This window comes from Macrobrachium nipponense, chromosome 27 (assembly GCF_015104395.2).
Source record: "Macrobrachium nipponense isolate FS-2020 chromosome 27, ASM1510439v2, whole genome shotgun sequence".
In the NCBI taxonomy this organism is placed as follows: domain Eukaryota; kingdom Metazoa; phylum Arthropoda; class Malacostraca; order Decapoda; family Palaemonidae; genus Macrobrachium; species Macrobrachium nipponense.
The window spans coordinates 28,036,662-28,048,503 of NC_087216.1; the positions used below are offsets into that span (position 1 = coordinate 28,036,662).

The 11,842-nt window shown below is 42.6% G+C and overlaps 1 protein-coding gene across 4 annotated transcripts in view; it reads left to right on the plus strand.

Moving 5' to 3' along the window:
- Positions 1-11,394, plus strand: part of LOC135200981 (uncharacterized) — a 121,785-nt gene extending 110,391 nt beyond the window's left edge. For 2 of the 4 annotated variants that reach the window (XR_010311420.1, XR_010311419.1), the window contains 2 exons: positions 9,900-10,094; positions 10,363-10,465. Coding sequence is in view for 1 of the 4 variants with exons in the window: in XM_064229769.1 (XP_064085839.1) it covers positions 9,900-10,094; positions 10,363-10,464; positions 10,782-10,921; positions 11,073-11,331 (696 nt within the window). In the remaining 3 variants the exon portion in view is untranslated. Of the gene's footprint in view, positions 1-9,899; positions 10,095-10,362; positions 10,466-10,781; positions 10,922-11,072 lie in introns of those variants that run through there. The other 2 variants (XM_064229769.1, XR_010311417.1) reach the window with 2 other exon arrangements.
- Positions 11,395-11,842: the final 448 nt, after the last annotated feature.

Sequence of the window (11,842 nt, forward strand, 5' to 3'; positions counted from 1 at the left end):
AAGTGTTTTTTCTCTAGGTCCGTTCGTATCGGCGGATACGATTCTGGGTACGGGAGCCGACACCAATCCTTAAAAGTATATACTTTTCTTCTTTTTAGATATGTCTGGAGTCTCTTCGAACAATGGAGGACTTGGTTTAGCACGGGCGGCCGTCTATGTTGTTCAGTAAGAGAATCTTGGCATATCTAATTAGATGAGTATAATTTTTTTTAGAAATTATGTATGTGTGCGTAGTGGTTTTTGAGTTACGGTTGTTGTGAAGAGTTCGGGGATAACTCGGAACAAATCCTTAGTTCTAACATATGGTTAGGATCAGGTGGTCGGGATTGGTTGTGTGCTCCTTCATAAGGTGTATTGTCATATAAGTGGATCAGCACCCATTGACAAAGTCCTTTCAGGCTCTGCCGAGTAAGCGGATAAGACCCCATCGGCAGACCCACAAGAACTCTTGGCCATAGATCATATATCTCGACTAAAGTTTCTTGAGGTGATGCAGACTACTGGGCAAACACCCACGAAGTCTACCACCTATCAGGTAGGAACCAAGGTTATTTATACCTACAACATATGTTGTTTACCTGTCTATTCCATATAGTAGCTGTCTCTTACCCTCCACCGAGGGTGCCAATCAGCTATGTATATATCTGACAGGTAAGTTGATTGTATGAAAATGATATTGTTATGTTACAATAAAGTTTCATACATACTTACCGCTGGCAGATATATACAATTAAAAGCCCACCCAGCCTCCCCGCAGGAGACAGGTGGAAGAGAGAAAATATGATAGAAAACGGGGATGGTTCCTAGTCCTGGCCGCCCAGGGGCAGGCCGGTAGATCACCTGACCTACCTGTAGCGAGTGGCGCGGAATTTGAATTTCTGTCGGGGACGACGGAGTCTTAGCTATGTATATATCTGCCAGGTAAGTATGTATGAAACTTTATTGTAACATAACAATATCATATTATTATAAAAATGATATTGTTATGATACAAAAAGTTTTGGCAGATATATACTTAGCTATAGACTCCGTCATCCCGACAGAAATTCAAATTTTGCGGCACACGCTTACAGGTAGGTCAGGTGATCTACCGCCCTGCCGCTGGGTGGCAGGAATAGGAACCATTCCCGTTTTCTAATCAGATTTTCTCTTCCACACCTGTCTCCTGAGGGAGGCTGGGTGGGCCATTTTAATTGTATATATCTGCCAGGTAAGTACGTATGTATAAACTTTATTGTATCATAACAATATCATTTTTGTACATTCAACTTCCCTGTCAGATATATACTTAGCTGATTGGCACCTTTGGTGGAGGGTAAGAGACAGCTAATTACTGAATAGACAGGTAAACAACATACGTTGTAGGTAATAAATAAAACCTTGGTTCCTACTTGATTAGCAGAAGACTTCATGGCTACTGCCTAGGAGTCTGCTTTGCCTCAAGAGCCTCAGCGAGGTAATGACCTCATGCTAAGAGTTCTTGTGGGTTTGTCAATGGGGTCTTATCCGCTTACTCGACAGAGCCTGAGGATTTTTTGTCAATGGGTGCTATTCCACTTCTATGACAAAATACCTTGCCTAATGACATAATCGAGGAGCATTACACCGATCCCGATCACTTGATCCTAACACGAGGGTAAGTATTGAGATTGAAAGGAGTTATCCCCAAACTCCTTTCAACCAACCCTAAAAACTCGAACGTTAAATAATTAAAATTTAACTAACTAATTAAGGATCAGTATAGGCTCCCTGTCCGCAGACACGCATAAACCAAGAGAGAAGGATCTCTCATAGGTTATTCTGACATCCTTCGAGAAATGGGAAGTCAACACAGAGTTGCATCTCTAGTATGTGGCAGCTAAAATGTCCTTATTGACACATTCTTATGGAAAGAAAGAGAAGTCGCAACGGCTCGCACCTCCTGCGCTTTAACTCTCAGCTGCTTGAAGGAATCATCAGGGCACTTATTGCGTACTTCGGAGATCACACTTGTCCCAAAGAAGGCCAGGGCGTTCTTTGATATGGGACTCGTCTGGCTGGCGCCTTACGCCTGGCTGTAGCTTCGTGCCTGGCTGGCGCCACACGCCTGGCTAGCATCATGCGCCTGCATTGCTCCTAGCGCCTCGCTGGTGCCTCGCGCCTGCCTGGCTGGAGCTTCGCGCCTGGCCAGAGCCACGCGCCTGGCTGGCGCCTTGCACTTAATAAAGTCTCGCGCCTGGAAGGAGACTCGCTCCTGACCAGGGACTCGCGGTTGGCTGGCGCCGAGCGGCTGAGAAGCAGCTCGCGCCAGGAGCGCGGCTGGCGCCTGCCAAAGGATCCTCTTTCCACTGGCGACAGACGTCTGACAGTAGACTGGAGGTTGTCCGACGACTCTTGCCTAGAAGGAGCCTCCCGCCCGGAAACGGACCTCGTATATCGCTGGCGCTTATGATCGGAAGGGGAAGAAGGCTCGTTCACTAAAAATCTCGAGCCTCTTGCTTCCGAGGAGTAGAAGAGAGGCGCTTGGAGCATGGAACGTCCAGTAGGCGAGAGGATCTCCTAATGGGACGAGAGAGAGGAGTATTCCTCCGAGGAGGATCCTTCGTGAGTACTTCCGTCGCTGACGAGATTTACTCCTGTATGTTAAGGAGGATTTTCGTTGCAGAATCTTCCCTCTCCTTGTCCGAAGGAGGGGAAGGAGGTCTGGAAGTCGGAGATGACTCCGAGCCGAAAGCAGGCGAAACCAGGGCTTTCTTGGCTCTCTTCATATCCCTATGAGCACCTTCTGGGAAGCGCTTCGGGTCCTTCACCGCACACTAAAGACTCCGCAGGCAATCCTTAAGCTGTTTCTTCTTCTGAAGAAAAAACTTAAGCGCCCTGACTGGGCAAAGAGACCTTCCTATCTCTTTCCCTACTAAATGGGAAAGTCCCTTGACTTCAAAGCTCTGAGCCAGGGTTAGAAGGGTTTTAGTTCTTTGCCAGAAATAATGGCTGAAAAGAACAAATCGCCGAGTCTCCTACGAATCCAATGCAAGAATCCAATGCATGAAGTTCACTTGTCCTCTTGGTAGTTGCGAGGGCTAAGAGAAAAATGTATTTTCTCGTAAGATTCTAAAAGAAGCTTGATGAGGAGGTTCAAACTTGTCGGAAAAGAGATCTGAGGACCACGTCGAGATTCCAACTCGGAGTACGTGATGTCCTACTCTTGGTTGTCTAGAGGGATCGTATAAGATCATGAAGATCTTTGTCTTCTGCTATCTTTAGGGCCCTTGTAAAGACAGCGGAGATATAGATATAGCCAAAAATGATTCTTCCCTCAGAAAGGGAAGAAAACAGCAAAGTAAGTCACAGAGGTATTGGAAGAGGACAGTTTCTTCAATGTACACTGCAAGAAAGGTAGCACTTCTTTGCCTTGGCAATGACACTTGCCATTAGCCTTGAAAAAATCCTCTCCTTCCGGTCAACTTCTCGACAGTCTGCCTGTAATCAGACTCAGAGTGGAGAGGTTTTGAGGTACCTCTCGAAGTGAGCCTGTTAGAGAAGATAGACTCTCTCGGGAAGGGCCCTTGGAAAGTGCTGTAGAAATGACGTGACCTCTGTGAATCCAGCCTCTCGAAGGCCAAAATGGGGCGAACAGTGTCATCCTCGCTTCCTCTAACGCCAGCAATTATCTTAATAATTCTCATAAGAATTAGAATAGGGGAAAAAATACTAACATCTATCCCCCTTCCATACTAAAGGACGGCGTCTATTGCTACCGCTCTTGGAACGAGAATAAGGGAACAGTCTAGAGGAAGCCTCTTCGTCTTCAACATTGCGAAGAGATCTATGAAAGGACATCCTCAAAGTTTCCACAACTCTCGACAAACATCTAAGCGAAAATTACTCAGACGTCAACAGATGCTGCCGTCGATCGAGAAGATCCGCACGGACATGCAGCATCGAGCAACGAACCTCTTGAGGATCGTTACGTTCCGTGCCTGTGTTCAAAACAGGCTCTCTCTCGTTAACGAGAAAAGGGACGAAGAGAGAGAGAATCTCGATGCTACTTGAGATATGAGAGAGCTGTGGAATTGTTCGAGTTGATCTAATAATTTCGTCCCCCCATGGAATCGAACCTCCGTCCAGTTGGACGGGGAACGAAATCAGGAACGGACAATGACGCTACCGAGCCTGCTATCCGAGAGGCTATTGGAACCCTTGGCCAAAAACTCGGTCTATCGAGGAACTGGAGAGCCAACCGTATTGTTTCCAATTCTTTAGACTAATTGCCAGTACCTTTGTACCTCTATCAATCTGCCTGGCACCAATTCGCTATCACCAGAGGTGATCCTTGACCTATTGAGAAAGTTTCAGAAATATTTCTAGAACTTCGATTTATTTCAGTTTTCCGGTAGGAACAAACTGTAGAGGTCTGAAATCCAGTCCATTAAGGGAAACAAACTTCTCCCTCGAGGAAATGGTCCCCAGAAGACCCATCCATTCCCTCACTGAGCATGCTCCCTTCCCTAATAAGGCTGTGCTTTGCATAAGCATGAGAGCAATATATTATAGTGCTATTCCGCGGTAGACTCGTACAGAATTCAGTTACAGTGCGGTAAACAGCACCGAAAAGGTGTAAGAGGTATCTCTGTTGAAAATTTCTGAGCAAAACGAAGACAATGTTCATTCATGCTTGCTATAATTCCCCTCAACCCGAGGCTAAAGTTCGTGATTGTAAGGTAGAGATACGGTTAATCAGTCAATCCCGCAGGAGAGAGAGATGTAACCAACCGCGCATGGCAGCGAATCAGCTGGTACTGCGTAGGTCTACAGTGACAGCTATGTTCTCCGTCTCGCACTATTCTTCCTGAGTTGGCAGCTACTCCATTCTACGAAGGAATATGTTAATATTATTATCAAGCAGAAGGAAACTCTCAAGAAGGCATATTTAAGCGAAACAGACTTCGCTAAATACAGAAGCTGAGTTGGTGTTGTCGTAACAATACCTTCAAGCGTTGTCTTTACACCGGAAACTCCTGGAAGGCTATAAGGAGTACCAATAAAAAGAACTTAGAATACTAGTCCTTTCGGTTGCCATCCGTAGAGGTAACTACGGTATGCGTATATGACTTGAACCATACAGTAGTAAAATAACGCAAAGTTAAAATACTTAAAGTATGTAGTCACTTGTACAGCTAATTCTCTACTACATTCTTTCCTCGACGAGGAAGAGAGAGAATGGAAACTACTGTCTTCGTTCTTTTCGACAAGAGAACGAATTAGTATTAGCCGAAGGAGATCCTCAAGTGAGAACCGAGGACCCAAAAGGACAGCTCAAGCTTCCTATGCTATTGGACATAAGACTTCAAGGACGTAGTCTACAAGTCTATTACCTGGAAGAGCCTCTAACCAATGAATGAGAGCTCTTCCGAATCTTGTCCAAGAGAGCTTATACCCTTACGCGATAAAAAGTTATTGAGATCTTTGTCAATGAGAACTAACCCATTTACGATACAAAGAGTATACATTTTATGTCAATGAGGTGTTACGCACATACTTGACAATACGTTTAATATCTCACTAAAGAAGGAAAACGCACTTACATGAGAGAAAGTAAATCCAGGAATTCGCATAAAGTCTTCCCGATTTCCGCAGAAATCGAGGAAGGGGCAGGATTCCTGTTCAGAGATTGTGCTTACGGAAGGAAGGACCTTAATGTTCCCCTTCGGCCGCGCAGTCCCGAAACGCAGAAGGTATTTAATGACACCGAAATCTGCTTAAAGTTTTCTAGAGTCTTTTTCTAGATGCCAGCTCTCCAGAACCAACCTGACTACCTTATCCATGCAGGTTGGATAGTTATAGAGAGAAAAAAAAGAGTCAGGGCCCCGAGATGTCTTCATGCTCATAACCAAAGAACGAGGAGAAGGAGGGGCGGCCGTACAAAAAGTCTCTCCAAACTCTTGCATTGGCAAAGCAGCTGAGGATTCAAATTCCGAAAGTGTAGCATCCCTCGGAGATTCTTAGTCAGAAATCTCCTGGAAGTCTTGCCTCGTCATGATGAGGGAAGATATGAACTGAAGGAGAGAGCCTAAGCTGAGAGGAACTGCCTGTTACAGCAGTCCTATGTAAATTGGAGAAGGGCTTCTCACCTGTCCAGAGAGTTAGGAAGGAGACTCGTGAAGATCCTGACAAAGACGACGGCCGCCTGTGCGACATCTTGCATCTTTGTCCAGATAAGGTTGATCGTGTGAAAAGTTGATACAGGAAGAAACCTCTTTATTGGCTGTCGTCTTGTGTCTAGAGGAAAACTCTCTATCGTAAGGCGATCAAGGAGATCCTTGCGCCTGGATGGCTCTACGCAAAAGGAGTGAGGGTCTACCGAAGCATTCGGTAGTCTCACGCTAACGTTCTCTTCTTCAAAAATTTTGATAAAAAGTTAACAAAATCGTATGCCAAACCAAAGATCCAATACTTCACCAAAAAAGACAGCCCAGAAGATCGATGGCGATGGAAAACGAAAATCAAGTCAGGAGGTACCAACAACGATGTTGCGGGCACCGGTGGCAAAGAAAATCTGATTAGAAAACGGGAATGGTTCCTATTCCTGCCACCCAGCGGCAGGGCAGTAGATCACCTGACCTACCTGTAAGCGTGTGCCGCAAAATTTGAATTTCTGTCGGGATGACGGAGTCTATAGCTAAGTATATATCTGACAGGAAAGTTGAATGTACAAAAATGTCATATTTATTATTAGGTAGGCTGTTTTTGGCATCACTGATGTTACCTGGCGTAATACAGTCTGCAAAATGAAATTGAATGTTGTCAGTAAGGAGGTTGTTTACATCCCTTCGGGAATCTTGATCATTTATGCAATTCAGGATATTGTTGAAGTGATCACCCCACATACTTGCGATAGCTTTGTCTCCGACTGCTTCCCCTACTCTCTCTGATAGCTTTTTAGTTTTGGGATTTAAGGACTGGATATCTTTCCAAAGACGAGGATAATCACCAGATTCTAAGTTTCTAGACATTGCATCGGCTCTTAGTTGTTTTTCATTTAACCTGCAGTGCTTAAGAGCAAGTTTGAACTGCGCTCTCGCCTGTCTCATTAGTAATGCAGTGTGCCCTTCCCTGGGGCTACCATTTTGCCTCCACAGTAAAAACATTTCTCGTGAGTATGTATACAGATCTTTAACCAAGTCATTCCATCCAGGTATATTACGAGAATTACCTTGACGAAATCTGTAGGCAGTCCTGCCCGAAGCAAGCATAGCGGAGATTATGTTTGAATAGAATTCATTCAGGTCCCTCCTGTGGTGGTCATTTCTACAATTTGTGTTAGTACAAAGTAAGGCGTCTGCCGGTTGAACTATTGACCGCAACCTGGTTTCCGTGGTCACCCTAAAGTATCTGGTTTTCTGTTGGTTTTTAAAATCCCAGTTTACTGCTGGTGGGCGAACAGTTGGGGGTTCACGGTAGGGAAGGATGGGGTACTGAATGACACCTGTAATGGGATGTGATCGTAGCCCGTTGCAAGATCATAGCGAATATTGCAGGTCATAATAGAATCATGAAGTAGTGAAGATGTGATGCAGTGGTCCAGCCAGGAGGTTGTAATAGCGTCCGCTCTATTATTTACATATGAATAGGAGGAGGGAGGGAGGAGCATTACATCGCTAATTTGGAGAGCATGATTTTGACAGAAGCAAGTAAGTTCATTATAAAATTGTTTTGTGGGGGTGAGAATTAAGGTCCCCGATTATACAAATATGATCAGCAGGAGAATCATGAATAATATTGTGTAACTCCCCTAGGATCATGCAGTAATGATCAAAATTGTTGTTATTTTCCCATGGCATATAAACATTAATAATTAGAATTTTAGAGTTCCCTACTGTCACTTGAAGCCCCAGCAATCTGTCACTCCTGTAGGTCATCACCTTTATAATATTGTCTAACGATTTGTGCCACAGGAAAGAAAGGCCCCCTTTCGGGCGACCGGCTATGATTTGATCTGTAACTTGGATCGATGAAGTCGAGAAGGTTCTGAAGTCTTCATGAATTGAATCGCAGATGGCAAGGTCATGTGGCCAGAGGAGCGTTTCTTGCAATGCAATGATGCCTTTGAAGTTTTTGCAGAACATGTTTAGGAGAGGGATGTTCCGCTTGAGGCCAAAAATATTCCGCAAGTAATAAAGGTTCGGCTGAGCCAAGCCTGGAAGTGGGGGGGGGGGTATGAGGGGTGGTCGATCGTGATCGCCTGGCCACCTACCCGATCAGAGATGGCCACCTATTAGCGTTTGTGTGGACTACTATTGCAGGGGTGGTAGTGCGACTGGGCCTGTGGCACTTCGTGGTTGGTACAGCAACCGGTTGGGGTGGCTCTCGATCGGGAGGCATAGCCTACTACTGAAGGTTATACCGAAGGAGGCAAGGCCAAGACGAACACTAACCAGACCTTTTACGATACAGTGATACAGCATTGTGTAATGACAATAAAATCAATATGTATAATTGATAATGAGGCACTATGGAAGAGTTGCAAGGGGATTTATGGTTAGGGAGAATACCCGATATGGATCTAGCTTGACCGTCCGAGATCGCTACCGACTCGGACCGTTAGGCCAAATTTCCTCTAGGACATCACTATGCAGACAGTAGCCCTCAACCAAACCTACTAAACTTTAATGTTTTCAATTCCGATCGGGGCTCTCTATCATTGATATCCTCCCCTGAAGCGCTTTATAAGTCTAGGCTTGACTGGTGAGGGCAACTCTTCCACCTCAGTGAAATTAATTCTACTGTCATATTTACATCTATTTGGTTCGTAAGAAATTAATTCATGCAAAATCACGTTGGGTAGAGAAAGAAATTCTAACTCTCTCGTCCCAACCTTATGATAGACTGCTAATAGCCTATCAAATACATGTGATATACTAATATCGAGATAGGCACGAACGCGCTCTTGAGCTGGGGAGGGGGGTGTGATATATTTTGAACAACCTTTGTCTAACCCCAGACTTACCCCAGGGTATGTCATGAGCGCTTTCGGCACCTCTACGAACCAATAACTCTAATACTAACAGTAGAACACATAAAATAGGTACATTTAATGCACAAAATCTTTTGATTTATGATAATGTAGACGAGATATATGTATACCCAAATTCTATGTGTTCTGATGCTGATGCTCATGAAATGGCGGGCACGCCGACGGCCCTGCAATACCTTTTTACAGGGCCGAAGGCTAATTTGGAAAGCCCTGCAACTGTATAAGTTACAAAAACACAAATTGGGGTACTCAACTTCGATGAAGGAGGAAGATCAGCAGATGCCATCTCGAATTAATCAGCAATTAATCACAAAAACACGAGCAAGAAAAAACAGCGTGGAAGTAGTTCCTCGTCTAAAACAGGAATGCAGATGGCGCTCGGGTCGGGTAGAAGTAGCGGTGGCGAGGGGGAGGAAGTGGCCTTTGGGACGGCTCTCTCTATGAGAGGGGTTTTGGAAAGGAATCCTCTAATTGGCAGAGGACCTGTGAATAGTGGCTTCCACTCGCCTTGTACTTTAAACCCTTAGAGTGCTTGCACGAGGGTAGTAACCTCAGCATACCATGCTAGCTTTTTACTCTGGTATATTTAGAATCTATTTATACTAGAAAAGTCAGCTACAGGAACTTTTCACTGGCAAACACAGGTCAAACCCAGAAAATTTTTTTGTTTATAGTATGTAGAAAAAATAGAAATTTTTAACAAATGTAAGTACATATATTAAAGAGTAATATACAATGAACTATGTAACTTATTTTAGTAAATTTTTTTAGTATTCTGTAAGTCAAAAAAATCACTAGAATATTTGACTTCTGTCTTATTTAGCAATAAAGACATGAGCATCAATTGAGACACTGTAATATCTGAAATGGCCTTTCTTTGTTTTAGGTTGTAAACTACAAGATGGATTGTTTGCCGCTGTTGGAGAGTCTCGGAAGCTCGTGGGGTCTGTCAAGCCTGGGTGTCAATACCAATAATCCTGGATCGTGCAGAGTGAGGGCAGCAACTGAATGTGTTGTTGTTTATCACCTTACAGCTGCTTTGAAGCTGCAGCTGAAAGAAGTAAACATGCTTCACTCTTATGTAAGGGAATGTTCTTAAGGATTTCTCGGTTTATTTATTTTGCAAAACTTGAGTTGCCATAAATTACTAAGGAAATAGTTTGCAATGGCAGTCTAGTTAAGGATAATTTTCAATTTTTGGTAACTATGCAATGTTGATGTCATTGGTAATTTATTTATGCTTCATAATAAATTAATATTTCATGTTGTAAAAGGGTGTCTTTGCATAAAATTACAGGCTTTCAGTTTTGTGTTAATTATCTGTTATATTTAAATATTTTGTTTTGCAGGTTAATGTAGAGATGCCTAGTGCAGTTGTGTTATCCTATGTAGAGCTATCTGGAATGGGTTTTAGCAATCGTGAGTGCGAAGTACAAAAGGCTGCGATGCAGGTTTGTATTATCAGAAACTTGCTCTGTTTTGATTAGATGGCATTTCCTTATGGAGATAAGGAAGAAGAGATATTTGTTTCTTAACCAACAAAAAAATTGCTTTCATAGAAGAATGAATTTCGTTTATTAAATGAAAATTAATTTTGCACAGTAGTATATCGTTATGGATGTTTTCAAACAATTATAACTCACTTAATAATTTTATTCCTGCAGAGTGTTAAGAAATATATATAATTTAGATTTTATAGGAAAGTAGTAGATTTGAAAGTTGTACAAGAAAAAAAAGTACTCATTTTTTTATGTTTCATGGCAACCAGGAAAAGATGGCATCATTAGAACACGAGGCTTACTCAATGGTTGGTCATCCATTCTCCCTGACATCGCCAGAGGAAACGAGCAAAGTTTTGTATCATGAACTTCATCTGCCAGCACCTCCTGGTCAAGGAACAACATCCAGGTGCAACTTCCATAATTAAGAACATGTAGCTTGTGCCTATGATACTTTTGTACTGCTCTCATAAAAGAATGCACATCACTTGCCTTACTTAGTGCCAGAGATCTGCAGTTTGTTTTTTAATCATGTTGACTATAATTATTTATATTTTTAGGGGTCGAAGAGGCAGAGGTGGTCAAGGAAGTAGAATGAGTGGCCCAACTAACAAAGAAACATTGGAAAAACTCCAAAACTTACATCCTCTTCCGTCTGTAATACTTCAGTGGCGAAAAATCAATTCTTCACTTACTAAGGTAATTGTTACTGCATTCTGTATAGTACTTTTAGTAGTGGATTATGTTATTTGTCCCCTTTTATATAATTTTGTTTCAAGTAATCCAAAAGGACTAAGTACTCATCATTCCTTTTGGTAATCTAAATCTGGACTTGATACTATACCATATGGGTAGAAGGGTAATAAATCAATCAGGGTAAATTCATGAAAGTGAAAGCAGAATTATTTTGTAACAAAAACTAGTTCTTCTGGCTTTAGGTCTTATTTGTGAATCAAATTTAATGTCAGAAAGAAGATGGAATTTCTTAAAACAATTGAAATCATATAATTTTGTTTCATTGTAATAAACCATTTGTTGTTATCATAAACTAGGTGCGTTGTATCGATATCCTCTCTTTATGGAGGAGAAAAACACGGGGAAATAGGCTTGTGTAGTTTAATAACATTGTACTTTACTTTGGTATAGTACTTCCCAGTATGGTACAATAAAGAATAGGCAATGGTAAGTTAAAGATGTCTTGAATCTTCCTTTCAAATGAGTTCCTCTTATAAGACAGAGGCACATGTTTTTCTCCAGTTTCATGATACTAGCTCTCTGCCTAGATAAAATGCTAATTATATCAATACGTATTGAGTTTGTAGTAAATATT